This window comes from Aquila chrysaetos, chromosome 22 (assembly GCF_900496995.4).
Source record: "Aquila chrysaetos chrysaetos chromosome 22, bAquChr1.4, whole genome shotgun sequence".
Lineage (NCBI taxonomy): Eukaryota > Metazoa > Chordata > Aves > Accipitriformes > Accipitridae > Aquila > Aquila chrysaetos.
The window spans coordinates 9,507,898-9,529,988 of NC_044025.1; the positions used below are offsets into that span (position 1 = coordinate 9,507,898).

General features: G+C 45.1%; 1 protein-coding gene across 5 annotated transcripts in view; it reads right to left on the reverse strand.

Moving 5' to 3' along the window:
• Positions 1 to 22,091, reverse strand: part of HTR4 (5-hydroxytryptamine receptor 4) — a 149,255-nt gene that overhangs the window by 24,994 nt on the left and 102,170 nt on the right. Inside the window, exons 7-8 of one of the 5 annotated variants that reach the window (XM_029998259.2) lie at positions 8,701 to 8,776; positions 4,620 to 5,192 (exon numbers count right to left, since the gene is read on the reverse strand). The exons of 3 other annotated variants lie outside the window; for them this stretch is intronic. In XM_029998259.2, the coding sequence (XP_029854119.1) occupies positions 8,716 to 8,776 (61 nt within the window). In that variant the 3' untranslated portion in view covers positions 4,620 to 5,192; positions 8,701 to 8,715. Of the gene's footprint in view, positions 1 to 4,619; positions 5,193 to 8,700; positions 8,777 to 22,091 lie in introns of those variants that run through there. One more of the 5 variants, XM_029998258.2, reaches the window with a different exon arrangement.

The following is a 22,091-nucleotide window of genomic DNA, read 5'->3' on the forward strand; positions in this document are numbered from 1 at the left end:
TCTCTTTCTTTAATTACAGTAACATACCATATAATGTTCTCTGGTTGATGGGATGTTTTGCACAATAGTTTAATCCAGAAACTGAAAGAATTAATTCGTTCTTAGAATATGTCTCTAAACGGGTGGCCAGGTAAACTGCATATTTGTCACAAATGCCTGGACTCACTAGTCATCGTACTCTATTGCTGATGTTATATACACAGAATAATCAGAAACGTATTGCCCGGTTCCGTGGCTCTCAGACCTCTGTAGCCTCTTCTGAAGTACGAATCAGACTAATGTTAAACAAAGATATCTGGCATTTGTCAGCTGAAAGGCTTGACCACAGCCCAGGAGAGTTTACGGTTTTGCTCTTGTTCCATAAACATTTAGTCCCTGTGAACTGGCCCCCCTCTGCTTCCCCAGCTATGGTCTATGGTCTGAGCCACCTCTCAAAAGGGACCGACTGCCCAGGGAAATCTGATACACGGGTGCGAACTCCTGCCAGAGCAGGACCAGCGCAATGGAGGACCACTGCTCCTGGAAAAGCATCTCGGTGTTTGCGATGGCTTTATGACAAATGGGAAATCTCCTTCCCTACCACCTGCTTGCATATCTTTGCAGGGCCATACTAGTTTCTTTTTTCAACAAAGCCCAGAGCTGCTGGCCTCCCCTTTTCTTTGCCAAAAAGAAGCTGGGTCAGTGAAAAATTGAACATTACAGCAAAACTCTTGCAGCAAGGACAAAGCTGAGCAAAGGCAGGGGGGTCCCCCGAGCAGATTGTAGCCCCCGAGCTCCCAGGGCAGCGTGGCCCTGATGCTGCTGCACTGCTGGGCTCTGCTCTGCTCATCAACTCGACTTGTGGCACCCTTTGCTGTCATGCTTTTCTCACTTTGCTGCACACGGCTGTTATTCCTTCAGCAATACAAATGGAGGGGAGCACAACGTGAGCTGCACTGGCAACCAGGCGAGGTATGCAACCCCCGAAGACAAACGCTTTCTCTCCAGCCACCCACCCACTCACACAGACATATACACTCAGTCATACACTTTACGGTGAAAGTACAATGCTTGCTAAAGAAAAACGTGCAGGGCCTGACTGGTTTGCTATCAAAATTTCCATGAACTTTCTGCTTCTTCTTGAACTGAGCAGGGAGGTTTAGATGCATCAGCAATCTCTCCGTGTGCAGGACACTTGGGTTTTGCAGTTTAGGAGGCTGATGAGAACATGATGATCCTTGGAGACTCAAAAATAAGTACTGAGGGGGAATTACTCCAAAGCAGCATGCAGCTTTCACTCATACTTCAGGAATCGGCTTCATCCGAATGGGGAGAAAATCCAGCTGGCCCAAAGCCCTTACAAGCATAAATGCTGGTTTTCCGGTACATATGGCAGTACCATTCAAAGAGCTATGACAATGATACTGTTTATAGCTCTGAAAATGGCGCTGCCATCTGCACCATGGTGCAGCGGCTCTCATCCCCAGGACGCGACTCTGCAGCAGGACCCGTCCTGTGCCCTGCTCTTCTATGTGCTCAAGTGTCCTGCTAAAACACAGCACGACTCCCGGGTCATTAGTTGAAATAAATGAGAATGGAGGCACTGTTTTGGTTGAGAAATCCCTGCCATCTTAAAGAAAAGCACCCTTGAAGGTCCCGTTGTGGTTTTCTGGAGGAAAAGACAAGGAGATCCTGGCTGCACAGTCTTCTGCTGCTGTTGGTACAGTTGGCAGTCGGGGGAAGCACCGGCCCCCCCACGCTATTCCCTGCAAATGCTAAGGAGGCTGTTGCAGTGGTGCAAGGGAAATACAGTGGCACAGGCACATACGCACATGCACACACACGTGTGCCAGTTTCCTCTTCCACCCTGTAGTTTAACAGGAAAAAAAGGGAAAGCCTTCCTCTCTTTCCTGATTCCCCCCATGACTGGCACATTTTCTTTCCTTCACTTTTGATTAAAGTCCAGATGTTGCAGTGGAAGTGTACTGCACTTCCCTCCCGGACTAGTTAGTAAATGCTGCACAACATTGGACGTTAATTTCTCCTGGAGAACAAGCACGTGGCATTCGCAGGGCACGATGCACACACTGCACCTACCAAGCAAACTGCTGGATCTCCACTTTGCAATTAATCCCAGTGTGCTGCTTGCAATGAAGCATTGATCATTATTATTGCCCTTTCCAGCTGGAAGCCAGTTCTAGGCTGGGTATTTCCAGTCGCTCTTTGAAAGCAGTCTCAAAACAGAAAGATTTATCCTTTAGAAAATTGTGCAGCCCCTCATTTGTGTTGCTGAAACATCTTTCCAAGATAACTGTTGTATGACTGCAGCCATAACTCCCACCAGAGATTATCCTTATCACATTAATGCATTGTTAAAGTAGGAAGAAAGACAAAAAGGAGCTAACTTTTCCTTCTCCTTGGCAGTGGCATCCTACCTGCAGTCCCCAAGGATGATTGTGGGAAAAGGTTTGTGTTACAAGTTGGAAATACTTTTTCTGATGTCTGAAGCATTTAAATCAGCCGTGTTCTATGACAGGTGCTGACAGCTTTCCTCTCAGTGCTTTTAAGCCTCGAAAAACTGCAGCAGGATCTCAGATAACTTTTCTGCAGCCTTGCTGATTATCTCATCAATAACAAACTGTGACAAAATCAACTGGGGTACATAAACAAGGACAAAAAGAAAAGCAGAAGAACAAGAAGCAGTTTTATCATCCCAGTTCTGTCTCTAGCCCGTGCTAAATTGGCCCAGAGCTGGTATAACCTGCGGGGGTGACACTGGCTCATGGGGTTGGCCAGAAGACTACTGCCACGCTCTGGCAGAGCTGCCTGTGCCATGGCCGTGCGAAGGAAAGCGAAGGTGCCCACTGGTTGGGACAGCCTTCTGGGTATTGACTTTGGCTTTCAGGCCAGCTGGGATGGACACGACAGCTCCAGCACAGTATGTCAGCCTTGGGGATTGACTGGAGGACCCCACTGCCTCTCATGCATTTCATTAGCAGTAGCTGCTTGCCCTCCCTAAGCTCTGCATCCTCGCCTACACAGAGCATCCTACCACGTACATTTTTTACCTTCAGTTTAACAATTCAGGATGGCATCACGAGTAACTCAGGTTTTTAGAGCAAGGTTAATGCAAGGGCTAAAATAGCATTTAGGGAGTCCATTTATCTTATAGAAATATAAACAACTTAATTTTCTATTCAGATTATAATATAAAGGGCTCTAAAGCAAAATACTATCTCAGAGAGAACATCTGCATAGGTTTGAGCATGGATTTTCTAAGTGGCAATTTGATTTTAAAGACTTGGCAATACTCTGAATTTACTTGGCCCATGAAAGGAATATATTTAAGCAAGGTGCTGTATTGTTTTATGAAATCATTGTTCAGCAGCACAGTCAATCCTCCTTTTTGACTACAGTTTTTTGGGATCTGCTTTCTTTAGTATTTCAGGAAATGTATGCTGTCAAAACTTTGTAAAGAATTGTTTAAGGGACCAGGAATGTAGGAGTGTGTGTGTGTTGCTCTGGCTCTGTAGGTAATTGCCTAAGTTCAGCAATGGCTTAATGAGTCTGTTGGAAAACTTCTCCCTTTGGCCATCCCTGTGGAGTTCCATTTGGGGACCCCATAATGTGTAGCTCCCTGGCCAAAGGAGCTAGCAAGGTTTTTTTAACAGCAGATACTTGTACCAAAATATTGTAGTGCGGGTTCATTCTGCCCCGATGCTCCAGCTCTCTGCTCTGATTCACAAAGTGAACCTCCCATTGTCTTTCACCAGTGACACCAAGGAAAAGTGTCGTGGTTTAACCCCAGCCGGCAACTAAGCCCCACGCAGCCACTCGCTCACTCCCCCCGGGTGGGATGGGGGAGAGAATCAGAGGAGTAAAAGTGAGGAAACTCGTGGGCTGAGATAAAGGCAGTTTAATAGGTAAAGCAAAAGCCGCGCACGCAAGCGAAACAAAACAAGGAATTCATTCACCACTTCCCATGGGCAGGCAGGTGTTCAGCCATCTCCAGGAAAGCCGGGCTCCATCACGTTTAATGGTTACTTGGGAAGACAAACGCTGTAACTCCAAATGTCCCTCGCTTTCTTCTCCTTCCCCCAGCTTTTTATTGCTGAGCATGGCATCCTATGGTCTGGAATATCCCTCTGGTCAGTTGGGGTCAGCTGTCCCGGCTGTTTCCCCTCCCAACTCCTTGTGCCCCCCCAGCCTGCTCGCTGGTGGGGTGGGGGGAGAAGCAGAAAAGGCCTTGGCTCTGTGTAAGCACTGCTCAGCAGTAACGAAAACATTTCTGTGTTATCAACACTGTTTCCAGTGCAAATCCAAAACACAGCCCCATACCAGCTACTGTGAAGAAAATTAACTCTGTCCCAGCCACAGTCACTCATCTCCTTAACAAAAGAAATGGAGCACTCCACATTAAACAGGGAGGCAGCCCCAACCAAAGTACTGCTCCTAACTAACTCTACCATTGCAGCCTGCCAGGGCTTCTCATTTCATCACAATTCCATGTTTTGGAACAGCTAAATTCACTTCTGAATGAATCATGTGGTTCAGAGACTGACTTGGCAGCCTGCATGGATTTTTTTTTTTTGCAGACCCTCATCAAAGTAGTGGTGACTTTAAAGACTGTGATAAATAAGGACTGGTCTTACCAATGTCAGATGGTGAAATACAGCTCTGCACATCTCACAACCAGGCTAGCAGGAGTCCATCCTGTGAAGGTTCCTGCCAAGCCATGGGGTCAGGTCCCCTGTTGCTGCTAGTTAGGTAGAGCAGTCTAAGAGGCAATGGACTGTACTGATTTAAACAAGCATGAACTGGCTTGTGCCAGTGGCAGTTTGCTTTTTTTGTCCTTGCTCCTCGTTGCTTTCTGAAACTGAGCTACTTTCGCTGTTGTCCTGACCTCTAGGGAGCTATTCTTCACTTTGACCAGGAAAGTTAAAATCCTACCAGACCAGACTGGTAAGGTTTTGTAACTAGCATAGATACAATTGACTATACTACGGAAAATCATGATTTTCCTCTCTGTGACTAGCAGAGCAAGTGTTATGTTCAACTGTTAGTGGGTCACAGGATTTGGCAGCACCTCAGTTAGCTTGGATTGTTCCAGGCAGAGTCAATTATTTCACTGTAAACCAGAGATAGCAGCACACCGAGATGGAGACTGTAGATCACCTTTTGCTTGCTCTCTTCACTTGAGCTTTTTGGAAGAACTGCAGCCAAGACGGATTACAATTAAGTGACGGACATGCCGAGTGATATTTGTGTAGGGATAAGAGCATATGGCCATATGATGGGAAATGACAGTGGAGAAGTTGCCAGAGGGAGGAAAGCAGACACAAAACTCACATGAGGACATTTCACAAACACCTGACACAAAGAACTGAAGGAGTAACAGACACATCTGTTAGCCATCTACATCTGAAATCCAGACCTTTGAACTCTGTGCTCAACCCCCATCTAATTATGAGCACCCAGTAAAGTCTCTTAGATCCCTAAATGCAAAGAACCCAGAAGAGCTATGAACCTGCCTCGTGCAAAAACTGCAGGAGCCTCCTAACCCAGGTCTGAGGGAGTCTCAGCTTTCCAGCCCCATCCCGTCGGCTCAGGCAGGCTGGCATTGGTGACTGCAGCTTAGTGAGCAGAAAAGGATTTGGGGTTCAGCCTTCAAGTCTCTTTTTTCCCACTGAGAGTCAGACTAGTTTCTCCCCCATCCTACAATGACCCACCACCTCCAGACTAGTAACTGCTTTTGAGTACTGATTCCCACTCGTGTTTTCTGTTGGAATTTTTCCATTCTGCACAAGTATTTAAATACACATGCAGTGCAGGAAGACTTTTTAACTTCTGTGGCTAATGCCTCTGCTTAGGAAAAGGAAGATGAGGTGAATGCCATCTTCTAAGCCACTGACTGCTTAAATACGGCAGTATCACGTAGCACATCAACAACTGAGAACAACCAGGACAACCTGCCCTCTGCACCTCATTCCAAAAAAAAACATCTCAAAGGAGTGTGACCAGCAGAGTGAGGCACTTCTTTCACCCCACCTCACTCTCATTGCCCTGTGGGCCAGCACAGCTCGTGTTCCACCCATGAAGGAGCCCAGGGGCCTTTCAGAAGGTGCCACGATGTGGTGAAAGGGTCCAATGGCCTGAGACTGCACTTGCACTCTGTGCATGCTTATTAACAGGCATTCAAAAATGAGTCGAAGATGACAGTCAGCTGGTCCCAGGCAGTGGCTTTAGGTAAAGGAGTAAATTGCAAAATTATAATCCCCAGTGAGAGAGCTCACCCTCATGAGCAGGCAACGGAGCTCTCCCTGAACTGAGATACTGCCTGTTTGCGGTCTCCTTCAATGCTGTAGAACAGTGTCTTTTTCATAGCTGAAGTGTGGCTGAGGGTGCTTGTGTACAGAGTCTGGCCAGGAGAGGGTTACCAGAGACAGCTGTCCCTGCCCAGCAGGGAGATGGGTAGGGCAGCAGGAAGCCTAATGAGCCTCATTAGCACCGAGTGCCTTGGTAGAGAGGAGGAAATAAAAGAGCAAGGGTGGGAGAGCAGCACTTCTGGGTGCTGGAGTGGGTGTGGTGATTAAAGGAGCTGTATTAGTGCTCTGTTATCCTGGGGAGTATTGAAAAGGTGAGGGAAAGATATTACAAAAGATAGCTATGAGAGGGAGTGACAGCTGGTGCTAATCCTGTTCTCACTGACAGTTATTTCAGCTGAGGAAATCTTTGTGGGTTGGGAGTTATGAGGTTTGTACCTGGGCTCTTCCAAGTGCTTCCCTTTGTCTTTCCTCTCTCCTCTCTAGCTGTAAGTGGCTGTGAGGCTGCGGAAGGACCTGAATATTGCTGAAAACCAGAGCTGCTTCTCATAGCTTCTGAGGCTTGGGAACCGAGTCCATCGGGGATGAAATGGTGTGGGGTGATGCTGACAGTCATTGCTGGGAGACTGCTCTCCCTGTCCTGGACACTGCAAAGGGCAAGAAGATCTCTATTTTGAGGAGCTCCGCTCCATGGGTGCTTTTGTTCCTGCAAGTGTATCCAGGGGATAGTCCAACCGGCTCTGAAATACCCCAGAGTCTCCTCCTAATCCTTCAAGTTTCAGTGATGGCCAGGAGTTGGGGAATGGTGAAAATTAGGCTTTTCTTCTCTTCTAGTAATGTGCTTTCTGAGAAGTGCTCAGCATTCCCTTCCTGTTTAGCCAGGGATGTTCTCTCTGTGCCTGAGGTCCCTACTTCGTGTTAGGCTACTTTAAATTAGCAGCTTACGCAGTTTCCACTGGCTGCTTTCAGAAAGGCATTTTGGCAACCCCTTGTTGCTGAGGAATGTCCTTTATTTTGTACAGCCTTTGAAGGGATGGTGCCAGCTCTCCATCGGTGGTTGGGAGTTCTGCAGTGCAAAACTTCAAAAGAAGGTTGAGTGCCGATACAGGGAGCAGATTGTGGCCTGATCACAGCTCTGACTCTGCGTGTGCTGCATCCTATCCAGGGAACCTGGCTACGGAAAGTTACAGATGGCAGAAACAGAAACTGTGTTCTCCACTTTGAACTCTGCTGTCTTAAAGCAACTGTTGAAATCTGCTGCCTCTCTTTGATATCTGAGTGTCCTAATGAGGAGTAAGCAAAAGCATTGAAGGGAAAATGGAGAGAAACCCCCTGCCTGCCACAAATCTGTTGGGATAATTGGAGGTTTTGTGGGTACTGGGAGGTGCAATGTCCCCAGGGTCTGTGGCTTCATGGGCTGGATACAGAGGGCATGGTCTGGAGAGCAGGCGGAGGGATTGGTAACATTGAGATGCTGGAGCAGTTGTGGGTGGGTGTGTGACACTGAAGGGCCAGATGCATTCTGTGTGTCTCCTGATGGAAGATGCAAAAGTCTGGTCAACTATCAGTTCTTGTGACTTGTCAACCCAGTTTGAAGGTAGGGAGATTGTAATTGTGACCACCAGGATTTTCTTGGTCTCAGAATGAGCTCTGCTTCTTTTCCCTACCCTCTTTCCAAAAACATCTTGAGCAGGAAACCAATTTTATATTTATTCGCTTTTTAATGTTGAGCTAATTGGAGCTGCATGCCTGGAAGTGCCTGGCCCCTGGAGCATTCCTGTGATGCTTGTCCCACTGTGGGAAGAAGCCAGCTGGAACCCTACACACCACCTGAGGGAAGAGAAAGCCTCAGAGCTGTCAGAAGGTTTAACTGACTTAAGTACTGGAGTTACTGGAGTCTTCCATATCCTTATGAGAACCTCTCATAGCTGTATCTAAACTCTAGGAATTATTAAAAAAGTCCTGTATGCTTTATGCATGGGTCAGGCTTGGTCCAGCCAAGGGCTGCAGAGAGCTCTTCTGTCCTAAGCGCAGTCTGTGATATATGGTGTCGTGCAGCTCTAATGTGAAATTAATCCCAGTTTGTTACTGTCCTCTGTAACTTGTTCTACTCCTTTGTGTGGTACCTACTGGTGAGACCCTGCACTACTGTAACACAGTCCTTTGAGTGAGAACAAGCATCCCCCAAAGGCAGCGTTCCTGCTGCGTGCTGTCTGCAGCATCCTGCAGGCTGGAGCCCACCCTCAGTGTCCTGGGGTGAAACATCCCCATTCAGCTGGGGTTTCTGCCTCTACCCCACAAATCTTAAGCTATACATCAAATGAGGCTTTAAATCGTGTTACAATAAATACTGAACAGACACGCACACAGAGCTGCAGTAATAAAAGAAAGGACTTACAGAGCATGTTCATGGTTAGACAGGAGCCGGTCTACTGCAGAAGAGCAGGAGGAGCTTGGAGACAGAGGAACAGCCACTTTTAGTGCAGAAAGGAGGAAAGACAGACACAGTGAGGTAGTAAGGGGAGAAAGGAAAAAACACAGAGATAGTTAATAGGAAAATGCTTTCCAGCTAGCCTGACATTAAACACCAAGAAGTTATATTCCAACAGTGTCAAAGCTAGAGCTACATCCCCAAACCTCCCAGTAAAGGGGAAACCTGATTTTTACAGTAGTGGTGGTAACTGGGTTAGAACTGTATGAGCCATCAGGTGGGTTTTGTTTGTTTTTTTTTTTTTTTCCATAAGCCATTTTGGGAATCCTTCAGCTTTTCAAGAATATCCTTTTCCTGTCTCACTGATACGATTTTTTGGCAGGAATGCTCTGCTGAGCCTGTTTTCCAAAAGCTCTTCAGTTGCTCTAGGAGGGGATTTGGTAGTTACATACCGTCTTTCTCCTGCTAATTTCACGAGTACCACCAACCCATTCGGTCTGATTGAGGATCCTCTTTTGAGGAAGCCACCTGTATCTCTTAAACAAAAGTCTAGGGAGTAGTAACTAGGTCACTTAACTTCCACCCATGCTAACTGACATGTTCACTGCTGAGAAATTTGATTTATGGAGGCAATGCGGTCCTGCCATAGATTCCTGGCTGGTGATCCTTGAGCCTTTTGACAGCTCTAGTATGCTGGAAATGTCGGTCTGCTTTTTTAAGTACAGACGGGGGAGTAATAGTTGAGCTCCTTGATTTTGTTAGACTGCAGTGCAGGAATACAGCAGTTACTATTTAATTTTTTGTAAAGTTATAACTATACCTGGCTGCTAGCCAGCACCTGGTACTAACTTTAAAAATATACTGCTGTTGGCTGTGAACAAGGTACTATGGGTCTCTCACCAATCCCCTGAAGTGTAACAGAGAATTACCAGTGCCTCTTAATGCACTTAACAGTTGTAACTCCTGTTCCTAGTCTTGCATTTTAATCCTGACCAGCCAACAAGAGGCTGATAAAGTGCAAATGGAGAAGAAAAATTTCCTATATAAACAGCAGTAGTTCTGATGTGGAGAAGTTAAGAGCTTCTTAGACCTTTTCATAAATGGGGATTTCCTTGGATCTGATGGATTTGTTTTGTTTTTTTCCCCATTGGCAAGGCGCCTGGAGATTTACAGGCAGGCCTTGGTCCCTGTTGTAGATTTTGATGTCACTGTTCTCTTCACCTGGGCTGCCCTAGGCATGAAAAACATCCTATTGCCTGTGTATAGCACAGGACCTTGCTGATGTTTCAACTAGTTGTATCCCTGGGGGGGAAATCTTTAATTTCTTAAGATATAAGTAAAAGAAAAGCCATGCTGCAGTTGGTAATTTTCTCTGTTGAATAACTACCCTCACATTAGAAATTTGTGCCTTATTTTCAGTACAAATATTCTAGTTTCAGCTTTCAGTCACAGGATCCTCTTTTCACTGCCTTAAAGACCAACATCCCCTTTAGGCACCGAATGAGATCATCCGTGAATTTCTCACTGTAAGGCAGGCTTTCAAATATTTCAGCTACTTTGTGCTTTGTTCCCCCTGAATTTTCTGATTTTTTTTCATGTTCCTGATCTGGGCACATCAGAACAGGCTACAGCCTGTGAGTACACCATGTCAAGTACAGAGGTCACTTCTTTATTTCTACCTGATATTCCTTTTATTTCTTCATTTGTGGACAGGAGAGAACCTTTTGCCCTCCTGACCCACAGATGTGCTGAGCTGCCAGATTTGCTCATCCTCGACTACACACAAGCCTCATCCTTTGCAGACCCATCCCTTCCCCTGACAAACCCCCACTTACAAACAGCTCATGGGGATCAGAAAAGGGGACTCTAATCCCCCAACACCTGCCCAAAAAGGGAGTTTTGGGGAATTAAGACAAGCAGGTAGCTGAAATCTAGCTGCAGTGGAATGAAGATTACCTATGTTTGCCTTTCCAGCCTTGGGGGGATATCTCCACCCATATATTCAGGTCATTATAGGGACACTTCCAAGAACTTGAGCTGAAAGTCATGAGATGAGAAGGTGGGGGTTTTTATCCCATACTTATTAAAAAATGTGAGCATCAGCTGTAGCCCTTATTTCTCTGAGGTGTAGCAGATCTAGACCTTATTCTGTAACTATTATAAAAAATAAAAATACAATGATAAATAAAGCAGCATATATGGAAAGAGGCTTGTGCAGTAGAAACTATTTGCCAAACAGAAAAGGACAGAACAAGTCAGGAAACATGACGTACTTTGCAGGTTTGAAGAAGGTTTCACGTGCTGTGGACATGGAAGTTAGTGCAAACACAAGTGACTTAGCAGCTCCACTGAATGACGAAGAAAAGAATTACACATTAGGGCCAACTGTGAGAAGAAGGAAAAGATTTGCACAAACAGTTAACAGACCTGCCTTATTTTTTGCATTCCCTTGCTTTTTATTGACATCTCTAGTTTAATAAGAGCCTCTTCCTTTCAGCCCAACAATACCCTTGTACTCCTGCGTCTGCCCATGAAGTATTTTGAGAGCATCATACTGGGAGTTGCATGATGTTTAGATCAGGGTTTTATTCTCCTTCTGCTGACTTAAAATGGGGGTTGGAGGGAAGGCTTTGCAATACACCTGTGTGATACACTTGATTGCAGAGGTGGAGTACCCTCAGAGCCCAGCTTCAGGCATTTCACTGCCCTGAATTGCCTTCTGGAGGAGCTTGTCTTCACTGATTTCTTTGGGGCAAGAGGGATGTCCCAGTTTAGATGCCTCAACGGGGCGGTGGGACTACCCGCCCCAGGTAACTGCAGGCTCGTGGTTATCTCAGACCTCTGCCTTCTCTACAGAAGAGACGTGTTTCTGACACCCAGACGCTTGGATATTGCTTGAGCTGCCTGGTTTTCCTCCCCTAAAAGCCACTAAATTGGCTTAAGAGGCTGCAGGAGTCGTGTAAGTAGCGTCAGTGGCAGTGACAACATAATTAATAGCTGAAAATTATCCTGCTTGGGCATGAAAGCTTTGTAAGGCTAATTTAACCACAAGGGGTGTCTCTGAGCTTATGTTATCTGTGTAATAGTTTGACAAAAACTGTGGCAACAACAGCTGAGAATTTGGATTGGTGAAGAAACCAAATTTCAGGCATCTAAAAATTCATCTGAATTAGACAACTTTCCTTACGTCATGAGACTATAATTTAGAGTTGTCCCTTAATGTAAGTCTGACATTTCCGAGTGACGTTCCAAAGATCAGTCTCTGTCCAACTGCCTCTCTGCTGCCTCCCAATATATGTATTTTTTACTTAAAGGCATGTATGGATTTTGCAGATCACTGAGGATCTAATTGCTTCCAAAACACTCGGCACCCAGGTCTGTACTGGAAGCCAAAGGGAGAAGCACTGCTGAAAGTCAAAGCCTTTTTGTTTTGTCCGGGGCACTCTGAAATACTTGCTTGTAAAACTCTGTGTGTGTGTGCCTCCTGACTTCAAACAAGGTATGCAGGTGAGGCAGGACAGCTCCAGAGGAGCTCAGCAGCCTGTTCTGCTTAACCCTTAATTAAGCTGATTAATAAGCAGCCCGACATACGCATACACAATTTTACAGCCAAATCTTCCAAGGCAAACCCATGTGAACCTGTGCATAAGGGAAAGAGATTTTTAAGGAAATTAATTTAGCCTGTAGCTTATTTTGAAGGAATTTTATGGGCTTGTTTTAAAATTTATTAAGAACAGAGATTCTTTCAAAAACAGATAAAGAAGTGGTGTGTAACTAAAGTGCCTCGTTTCCCTAAGTTCTTTGAGCTATTTTTTATGGACTGCGCTCTTGCATCCTGTTTTCCTCACTCCCGTATGATCACAGAAGCTGAACAGGGGGCTGTGCCTAAGGACGGAGCTCCAGGGATCCCGAGGTGCCGCAGAAGGTGCATCTCCTTGCTGGGGAGGTGGATGTGACATTTCTGCTGGGGTGGAGCTGAGCAAATGTTCCCGTCTTCTGCGCTGACAGCACCGTGCCATTGCCGGGTGCTGTGTTGTCGATGGTTAAGAAACTTGAGCTCTTTGAAGATCTCTTGGTAACAACTTCTTGAAGTGTCATTTGTAATTGCTTTCTTGCCTATGAAGTAGTTGCTTTGTGCAGTTCTTGTCTCAAATATTGTATCAAAGTGTTATAAAGTGCTTTCATTGCTAGTAAATACTAACTACAGTGCTATAAAAACTTGTCAAAAAAGCACCATAGGGCATGAATCTCACTGAATAAATTATATGTGCCTTTAATACATTAATGTAAACTGTTACCATTTCTGTGCACTACCAGGCAGATTACAGATCAATCAATGATAAAATTATTCATACATAACATTAACATAAGATATGACTGGCTTATTGATTTTTCTTTTCTTTGGTACTAGTACTCAAGTTTGCCTGTTTAGCTACACTCAGTTTCATGTAGCAATGCTTCATCCTTCTATTCCTTCCAAAGTGACAAATCCATATTGTGTTTCCTTCACTTCTTAAAAAAAAACCAAACCAAAACAAACAAAAAAACCCCCACACCTATTTCTGTGGTTTGCACTTAAATGGTTGTTACATGTCTTTCCAAAGGTGGCTTCACTTCAGTGGTGGAAAAAGCACTGCTAGGACTCAGACCTTCGGAGACTTTGAGGCTAGAGGAGTTTCTATACTTCATTTTGAGAGAGGTAAGGATTTCAGAGCAGTATAATGCTCCTGTGAGGATGTCACATTATATGATGTGTGACATAATGCCAAGGCAAAGCACAGAAATGGAGAAAAAATATGATGGGATGTAAGGGGATGTGAACTAGCTTTTCGTTTTTCCCTTCATACACGTGGATGTACATGAAGATAAGCTAAATTCAGTCTACATTCACATATTTGTGTTGGATGATTTGGAAAGCAGTCTAGAAAGGGTTATGCTTTACAGTGGTGTTTCCTAAGCTGTTTTGGCCTGCCTTCTTCCAGGAGAGTGCAAAATGCAGGCTGATGCCCCTGCAAATGCCATGCCAATGCTTGGCTGATGCTATGGGCCACGTGAGTACCTGCCTGTTTTCAGGCAGAGGCAAGCTAATGCTTGGTTAGCGACCAATAGGTCAGTGGCCCTTTGCAACACTGAATCCTCCTGGAATTGAATGAACTCACTAACAAAACTTCTAATTAGCTTCAAAAGGATCAACAACTGACCTGGAAGAGCATCCTTCTGCACTAGAAGAAAGTTAACAATCTTGAAAGCAAACGCATCCAGCTGCACTTGGATTCACAGTAGAGGTAGCAGCATTTGCAGGTGATTCAACCGCCTGCATGAGTCTCAGAGCGCATTCCCACTGCGCTGGGGCATTTGATGTCATTATTTAAAGGAGGCTGCTGCAACAACATCTAACAAATACTAGCTTATACCTGACATTCTTCCCAGGTAATAAATAGCACTTTATAGATAAAGCTAAATGCTCTTTAGTACCATGTGCCTCTCTAGTTACTGAAGTGCTGCACTGTGTTTGATGGGCCTATGGAATAATGCAAATCAACAGCCTAATTAACATCCCTTCTGTTAAGTCTGCAAGAACATCTCTTCAAAGACTGTTAGTGACAGTGACACTTAACAAGTGTCAGACAGGATCAACATGCTTCCTTGAGGGACATGACTGACTTTGAAACTACTGGCTCAGTCACTGCCAAGAAAGGTTTAACAAAGCAAGATAGTTACTTTGACTTCTGCGAGGGAAAGCAGCATCAGAGAAAGGAAGAATGCAGGATGGACCGCAGCAATGTTCCTCCTTTCCAGCACAGTACTTTTCAAGCAAGGAAAAGTAATACAGCTCAGCTGTATCCTAAGGATTGCTCTGCTGTGCAAAACTCATTTCAAAACCTGTGCCTGTAATGTGTCTGTGTTTTCCGGAATTAAAGAAAGCCCAGCTGAAGACTCCATGGTAGGAGTCCCTGACTCTGCTATATGGGGAAGCACACAAAGCCAAACTGAGCTTCTGCTAGAGCTAACATGTCTTCCTCCCCTGATGAAAGAAAAAGAGGAAAATTATCAGTGAGCCTATCTGCTAGTTAACTCCTCACTCTATTAATAGCACATACTTTCATTTCACAGGAAGAAGGCAAAACTGTTGGAGCTGTCCTCTCAAAAATCCCCACATTTTCTGCAGTGAAAGTATGAGACTGAGGCAATTTCAGCCAGCTCTGCATCTGACAGTGCCTATGCCGTTTCTCCTCCAGGGTTAGAATGCCTCTGTGCTTGAGAATTAATTTATAAACATTTTACATAGAAAATGCTGAAGCTTACTTTGATCCAAGTATATGACATCTGTGGAGGAAGTAGCGCGCCTCTTTATGACCAATGTTTACATGTTACCACTCCCTCAGAATGATCTTTCAGAAAAAAAATGCACATTTCTCCACAGAGAGTGATGCCTGAGTCCCACTATCTATCTATCTGATTTATCAGTTACCATTGACATCAGGGATACCAGCAGAGATCTCTTAAGCTTCCAGAAGATATTATTTCTTCTAATCCAAACAAATCAGTCCACCCTCAAACTTCTTTGCTGGTGGTCTGGAGCCCTGCAGCAGACTCCTGCCAGAGCACAGTTACAACCTCCAAACATTGCTCAGGAAAGTTCTGAGCTTTTAATGTAGATCAGCACCTCATAATATCCTTCAAATACCCTTCACACTTGGATCTATTATGCTGTTCCTGCTCACTTGTTGCCTCTGGTCCATAAGAAGTTAAATTCATACAAAACAGGAGACATTACTAGAAAAGTTCATTCTAGCTGCACAGAGATTACAGCCAGCCTTTCCTTCTTCTGGCATCTCACAGTGCAATTAATTACACTGGATGTGGACTGTGCTAGTAACATTTTCTATGCTTCAGTGACCTCTTGGGAAGTTCATAGGTTTTGAATCTGAAGTAATGTTTATAGGTTAAATTCAAATATGAATTTGTAAAATAGAGGGTGGTTAATTTGCTTCGTACTAACTACTTTTGTAGCCTTTAGGTATAAGATGCCGTGGATATGAACATCAAGAGAGAGGAATTTTTAGTAAATGAATTAACTGGATGTAACAGGAGAAATTAAAGAAAGACTTGTTTTTAAAGAAGAACAGAACTTAAAAAACACCTAACAGTGAAAGCTATTAGAAATCATGGAAGTGTTCCCTACAGAGGGTTAGGAATCTGCTTTGTCTCTGCATATTTGAAAATAGACTCGGGACTCTGACATGTGTCAGTCAGGTTCCCCCAGCCAGGAGTTACTAATCTTGTGTGTTAAGATATGACTAGTCTTCTGATTACAACGCCTGCAAAATATGAAGGCTCATAGTGAAACCAGTCTTCACATTACAGGATTTCAGATGGTTTGACATCAGTAGTAAGAAAATACATCCAGGTTTATCCCTGCAATGTAAGAAAAAGACTTCAGATATCAAGGAGCTTGTACATCTCAAAGGAGAGGACTACACTTTGTCATCAGTAAGAGAAAGGCAACATGTGTGGTTCAATGAGCTCTTTAAGCAAGAGAAATCATGTTGTTTAATCGGGATTAAATAAAGACATAGGGTCAAGGGGAGAATTCAGAAAAATCCCCCATTGATAGGATTGTGATCAATGAAGGCATCATATGCCAGGTATAAATCTCATTGATAAAGATGCAACCATAAAGCATAACATAGCAACAAGAACAAAGATGAGTTCCAGAACTGCCTCCTAAACGTGGCTTCCTAAACTTTAAAAATGCTTTTTTCTGTGATGGATGATAGTAATGCTGACGTAGCCTGGGATAGCCAAAGAACAGAAAGAGTAATGCAGAAGTAAGGCCTGGAAATCATCAGCTAATGCAGATATAGCCTTACTCAGCTGTTTGTAATGGTTGATGTAGTATTTGCAAGACATTATGTACTCCCAAAGGCATACAGAGAGAAATATTGCATCTTTGCTGGTGGCAAAACCAAACCAAAACCACATCTGTATCAATTCACAGGTCAGGTCATCAATTCAGGATGCAAATGCATACTGAGCAGCAGACGTTAGCAACTATAATCTTTGCTATGTCAAATAAATAAAACCAAAAACCTCAAAATGGCTGATTTACTGTTTTGAAATGTGCAGTTTAAGATGGAAAAACGCTTACAGCTGACTAAGAACTGAAATAACAGGTGGATGAGCACTGGAGACAGGCTCAGAGCAGGCTTAGCAGGTATCTGAATTTGATGAAGCATGTGAACCAGGCAGGCTGGCACTAGCAGCCACCCAGCAATCGGAAATACAGGCAACGGTTAAGGATCCAAAAAGCGGCAAAATGGTAAAAGGCAATCAAATCACAGAAGATGTGCTCAAAGTCCTTGACACCTTCCTGGAGATACCAAAGAGCTGGCCAAAATGTCTTGAGAAAAACAGGGCTCTTCTCTCCCACAGACACACCAAAAGCCTTAGAAGCAATTTTTAACTACTGCAATGAGGAAGCTTTTCCACAGTGTGAGTTTACAGAGCAAGGCGGTGCATATAATGCTTACATAAATTCTCCTACAGAAGTCAGAAAGGAAGAGGGTTATTGAAAAATGAAAAAGAAAAAAAGAAGTTAGCCTAAAATTAAAATGCACTTAAACTATTAGCCCTGAGTTTGAGATGCTTTCTGCCACAACGAATAATAGACTATAGCAATAATTGCTTAGATCTATATAGCATTTCTAGCCCTAAGGCATGTGGAGCTCTTTGCAAATGCTGATATGCATTGTCTAAAACTACTTTGCCTGATAAAACATATTAATTTCTGGAGAGGAGGGGAACAGCCCAACACATTCAGCCTAGCTGTGCAAAGGTCTTGGTTGGGAGCTATGCAGTTGAAACAGAAGGGAAGGGAGTGGATAGTAAATTGCTATCCATAATAGAATTTATTCAGGTACCAAAATTAGTTTAAAACCCTGTTTTGTCCCTCTGGAATGAATGGAGAGAGTCCTAAAGGTCTTGGAATCAGATTCAATATGTCAGCATGTATTATGAGGGATGCATGTATTTACCTAAATGTAATTGTTTAAGTTGCATTCAATTATTTAAGTGATATGTTTTCAATAGGTCTGGGCTTTGCCATGTGACAGGAGGAGATGTCAGGCAGTCCAGCTGCAGGGAGCGCAGTGCTATGGCCAGCAGTGCTCCTCTCCGGGCAATGAGTACCAGCTCCTGGTGCAACAGGCAACGGACTCCTAATTACAGCTGGAAGGCAGATAATTACACACGTCTTTGTCCATCTCATCACACCGTTTCCAGCACCAGCTATTCAGCCTGTCCTGTATTCCCAAAACAGGACACATTGCCGTTGAGAATCTCAGCTAAATATCATTACATGAGAGGGAATTCATTTCTCAGCAGGAGCTTTCTGCTTTAGGTGTGTAAACCTGAATAAATATCTAGCACCATATCATTGATTCAGGAAGCAGAGCTGGGATTAAATTAGGCAGTCCAATAATGGTGCTCAGTATTGGTAAGGACTCAAGTGAAATCAGATTAGAGCTTTTCCCAACAGATAATGTCCTGCTTTTTCATCAAGGCCTCCAAAACAATTAAAATTATCATTCAAATCACTTTGTATACAACAGGAGCTGCTTGCTTTTACTGTCAGGAGACCTAGAAGGATGAAAAAGTAAATGTGTGGAAATCTAGCCCATCTTTACTGAGTGAGTCCCACCAGACAGATGACGTTCCTATTTTCGTCATGCACTCCCTTGCTTTTTCCCTGCACTATCTTGCAGGAGAGAGGAAAGGAAACTTTGAGGAAAGCTGCAGATGCTGGACAGGAGGGAAGCGGATGGGGGAACGGCAGTAGGTGCTGAGGCTTTGCAGGGAGGGAGGTGTTTCTGAAGCCCTTGGGAGAGCACAGTCAGAGCTTGCCCAGGCTCCGCGTGGCAATCATGTTCCAGGCCAGTGATTGCAAAATCCTGGGGACACACTGTTCATTATGCAAACTGGCTGCGCAAAGCGGAGAGAAATAAGAAACAGTCATGCATGTCAAAGACCAGAGAGGTTTAATTGGAAAAGACAACAATTAATGTAAGTTACTTAAAGTTTCCATTTGAATCAGAGAGACAGTGAAGTGAAACCCAACAATAATTGCACAGAGAAGAAATGTTGACCTGCAGCAGGACTAGTCATCCCTGTGGCTTCTTCCCCTCTTCTGCTTTTCCTAACGGCACCCTTCCTTCCAGCACCGTCCTCCAACAGCACTGGAGGGGCTGCCATCAGCTGGATCACCGCAAACTTCTGTAAACCAGATTGCTTTCCATTTTTCATAAACAATAAACAGATTAAGAGAGGCTTTGCAGAGAGTAACGGGGCTAAGCCAGGAGTTTGGTTACGTAGGTTTTGCTGGTGATATATACAAAGACTGAGCAGGGTGGTATGGGCAGGCAGGCAGCTCCTGGGGTTGTTGGACTGAGCCCAGCTTCCCTGGAAGGCCCACAGAGTACAAAATCCCCACTGTTTCCTGCAGAAAAGGCTCTCCCAGAAACCTCCAAATTATATGGGTCATACTGCAAATGGGGAGGTACTGAACCAGGGGTTGGGCATTCCCTAGGGAGATATAAACCGGGGCAACATCAGCAAAAGTAAATCTCAGACCAGAAAGAAAGCCTTAACTGGGATCCTGCCCCATCAGAATACATCAGTTGCCTTCGTTACCCAAAGCACAAGTCATGCAATTAAAAATAGACAAAAATCAGTTGATATTTTGGTCGCTTCTAAGCTCAAGGTGCCCTTCAGTGCCTTGGCTCCCCTACCAGAAACAAACTGATGCAGAAGAGAAGTTCTGATCTTGAATCTTGTATTAGGCCAAATAACAAAAAGGGGTTTATCTTAGCTCTAATCTCTTTTTCCAATATACAGACATATTGAAAGAGATTACCTCACTAAAATTGAAGGAAACTGTGGTATTTTAAAACCCTAATCCCCTCTTTCCTCTGTAAGAAATAAGATAAATACCTTGATTTCACTCGGTACAATTACAAGAAGCTTTTCTCTTATCAAAAGTTCTCAGTTTCCTCTGGTGAGGCATTTTTTGAGCTGTGTACCAGGCTTCAGCAGCGTCCTGATTATTGGCAAGACAAGCGGGTTTTGGGTGAAGGAAGGTACCAGCCTCCTCTGACACAAGGTGCAGCGCAGATGCCAGCATCAGCTTACCCGAGGGCAGGAGTCCCTGTGGGAGCTGGTTTGTACTGGGACAGGTGGTTTGCTTTGGCGGCGGGTTTCGCAGGGCTTGCCTGGCAGGTGGGACCGGTGTGCAGTCAGCGAGGAGCAGGGAAGGGACGATGCGCACACACGCTGCCCGCACAGCCCAGCGTGATGCCGGCAGCGCTTCATCATCCCAGGGACCTGGTGTGATGCCGAGCCGGGGAGGGGGGGGATTGGAGCCAAGGTCACCCCATGCCTTTTCCCTAGACTTTAACCTTTTTGCAGAAGGATTTTGAAGTGTCAAAAGAAAAAAAATCTTAAAACTGTTCAGCTTTTAAATTTAGCACAGAACCCTAGGAAAGAAAAAGCAGGGAAGGGGTGGGAGGAGGAACTTTACCTCAGGCTTCACAGATGACAGCTGAGAGAAAAGAAATTAGTGTCTCGACTTCCTACCCTGGGGATAACCTAACCTCGATAAAAAGCCTATTGCATGTACAAATACAAAGAAAGGCTTCAGCAATAACTTTAGAAAACACCCACAATAAAAAAGTAAGTCCGCCCCCACGCAAGCTGGAGGTACGCTGTGTGCGGCAATGCTGGCGGTTGCTTCGGTAAGCACAGGCATGCTTTGCCTTCCCAAAACCACGACAGGGGCAGAGCAGGGGCTCTATCTTAGGCAGTAAGCACAGCTTCGGAGAGGCTCCCAACTACCATGTCTTGCCATAAGCTCCCACCACGGCCCCAGCTTTTCCGGCTTCAATTAATGGTGCAAATCCTGCTCTTTATTTTCCAGACTGTGCTGGAGTCTCCCTTCCTCTTTTGCAGCACTTGGCCTTTGGGATTCTTTTTTCTGATGTTTGGATTTTAAGTGATGTGGGAAGCGGCTGGTACCCGTGATCGCGCTGCCTGCCCGGGGGTGTTTGTGCAGCGGGAGCCCAAAGGCAACGCCATGCCAAACAGCCCGGCAGCTCTCAGCAGCTCCCGCTCCCTTCCCCTTGGGGTGACGTGACAGTACGACAGAAAAAGCCTGGAGATGTGTCTGTGTCACTGTCAAGTAAAAGGGGCCAAAACCTCTGTTGGCACCGGCTCCTGTTTACGCACAGCTGCAAGCGCGTGTGCATTTTTCACGAGCTGAAGCAATCGGCCGGGCTGTAGCGCTGGCCTCGGCTCTCTACCCTTTCTCCCCGGTTTTCCTTTTTAACCCTTGCACTTCAACAGTGAGGAGAAAGCTGCTGGAGGAGAGCTGAGAAGGCTGAGTGGGCCAGGGCTTAGCGGTGGGAGCATCAGTGGAAGGTGAGCGCAGGTGACCGGCGTGGGGAAGTGTCCGGACAGTGAAGGGAAGGGAATGGAAGGAGCCCCTACTGCAGCTTCCCACCAGCTCGGCTGTGGCTGCGGCTGCTTTTCCCTCCACACATCCCTGTGTGCGCTGCCATGCTGGAAGTATGTCCTGGCCATTGCAAATGCTTTTGCCCAGGGTGGATTCAGCCTCCGTGGGCAGCACATCAGCTGCCTGGAGGAGCGTGGTGTGCCACTAGCTGCCACAAGGTGCCCTGTGCAGCCACCTATTTGTGGAAGGCAGGAGATACAGAAATACATGTGTATCTTTCTTCAGATGAGGGAGAGGGGAGAGGAAGGACAAGACAGTTGTGCAGACGATGATGTCCCATCTTTTAGTCTGTAGGTTGGTTGATGCTGCACAGAACAGCACACGGCCAAGCCCTTTGCCACGTGTGCAACGCTCCGTTTTTATGGTGTTAACTTCTGCTGTTGTGGAACATCTAAATTCCCAGACCCGAGGGCTTCTCTACTCTTGCATCCTGCATAGCGGAGTGTATAATCTCAGCCTGCACTTCCTGACTCAGCCCCTATCTCCTGTTTGAGCTATCATGTACCTCCCGATATTTATAGCACATTCTCTGCTGCTCATGATCCTTCACAACTCCCAGTCACAGTATTTGTGAATGTTACACTAGAAGGCTGTTACTGTGGAGAAGACTGATGCCAAGTTATAAAATCATGCCAGGGAAGTTGGAACACAAATTTGATTGTAAATATTGGCAAAGCTTCATAAAAAATTACAAGAAAGCTCCTCCAAGAAATTACAAAACTCTTTTTTTAGTTGTTATTGAGTCTAATGATCTCTATACTTTTACAGAAAACCTTTTCAGGTTTGCAGC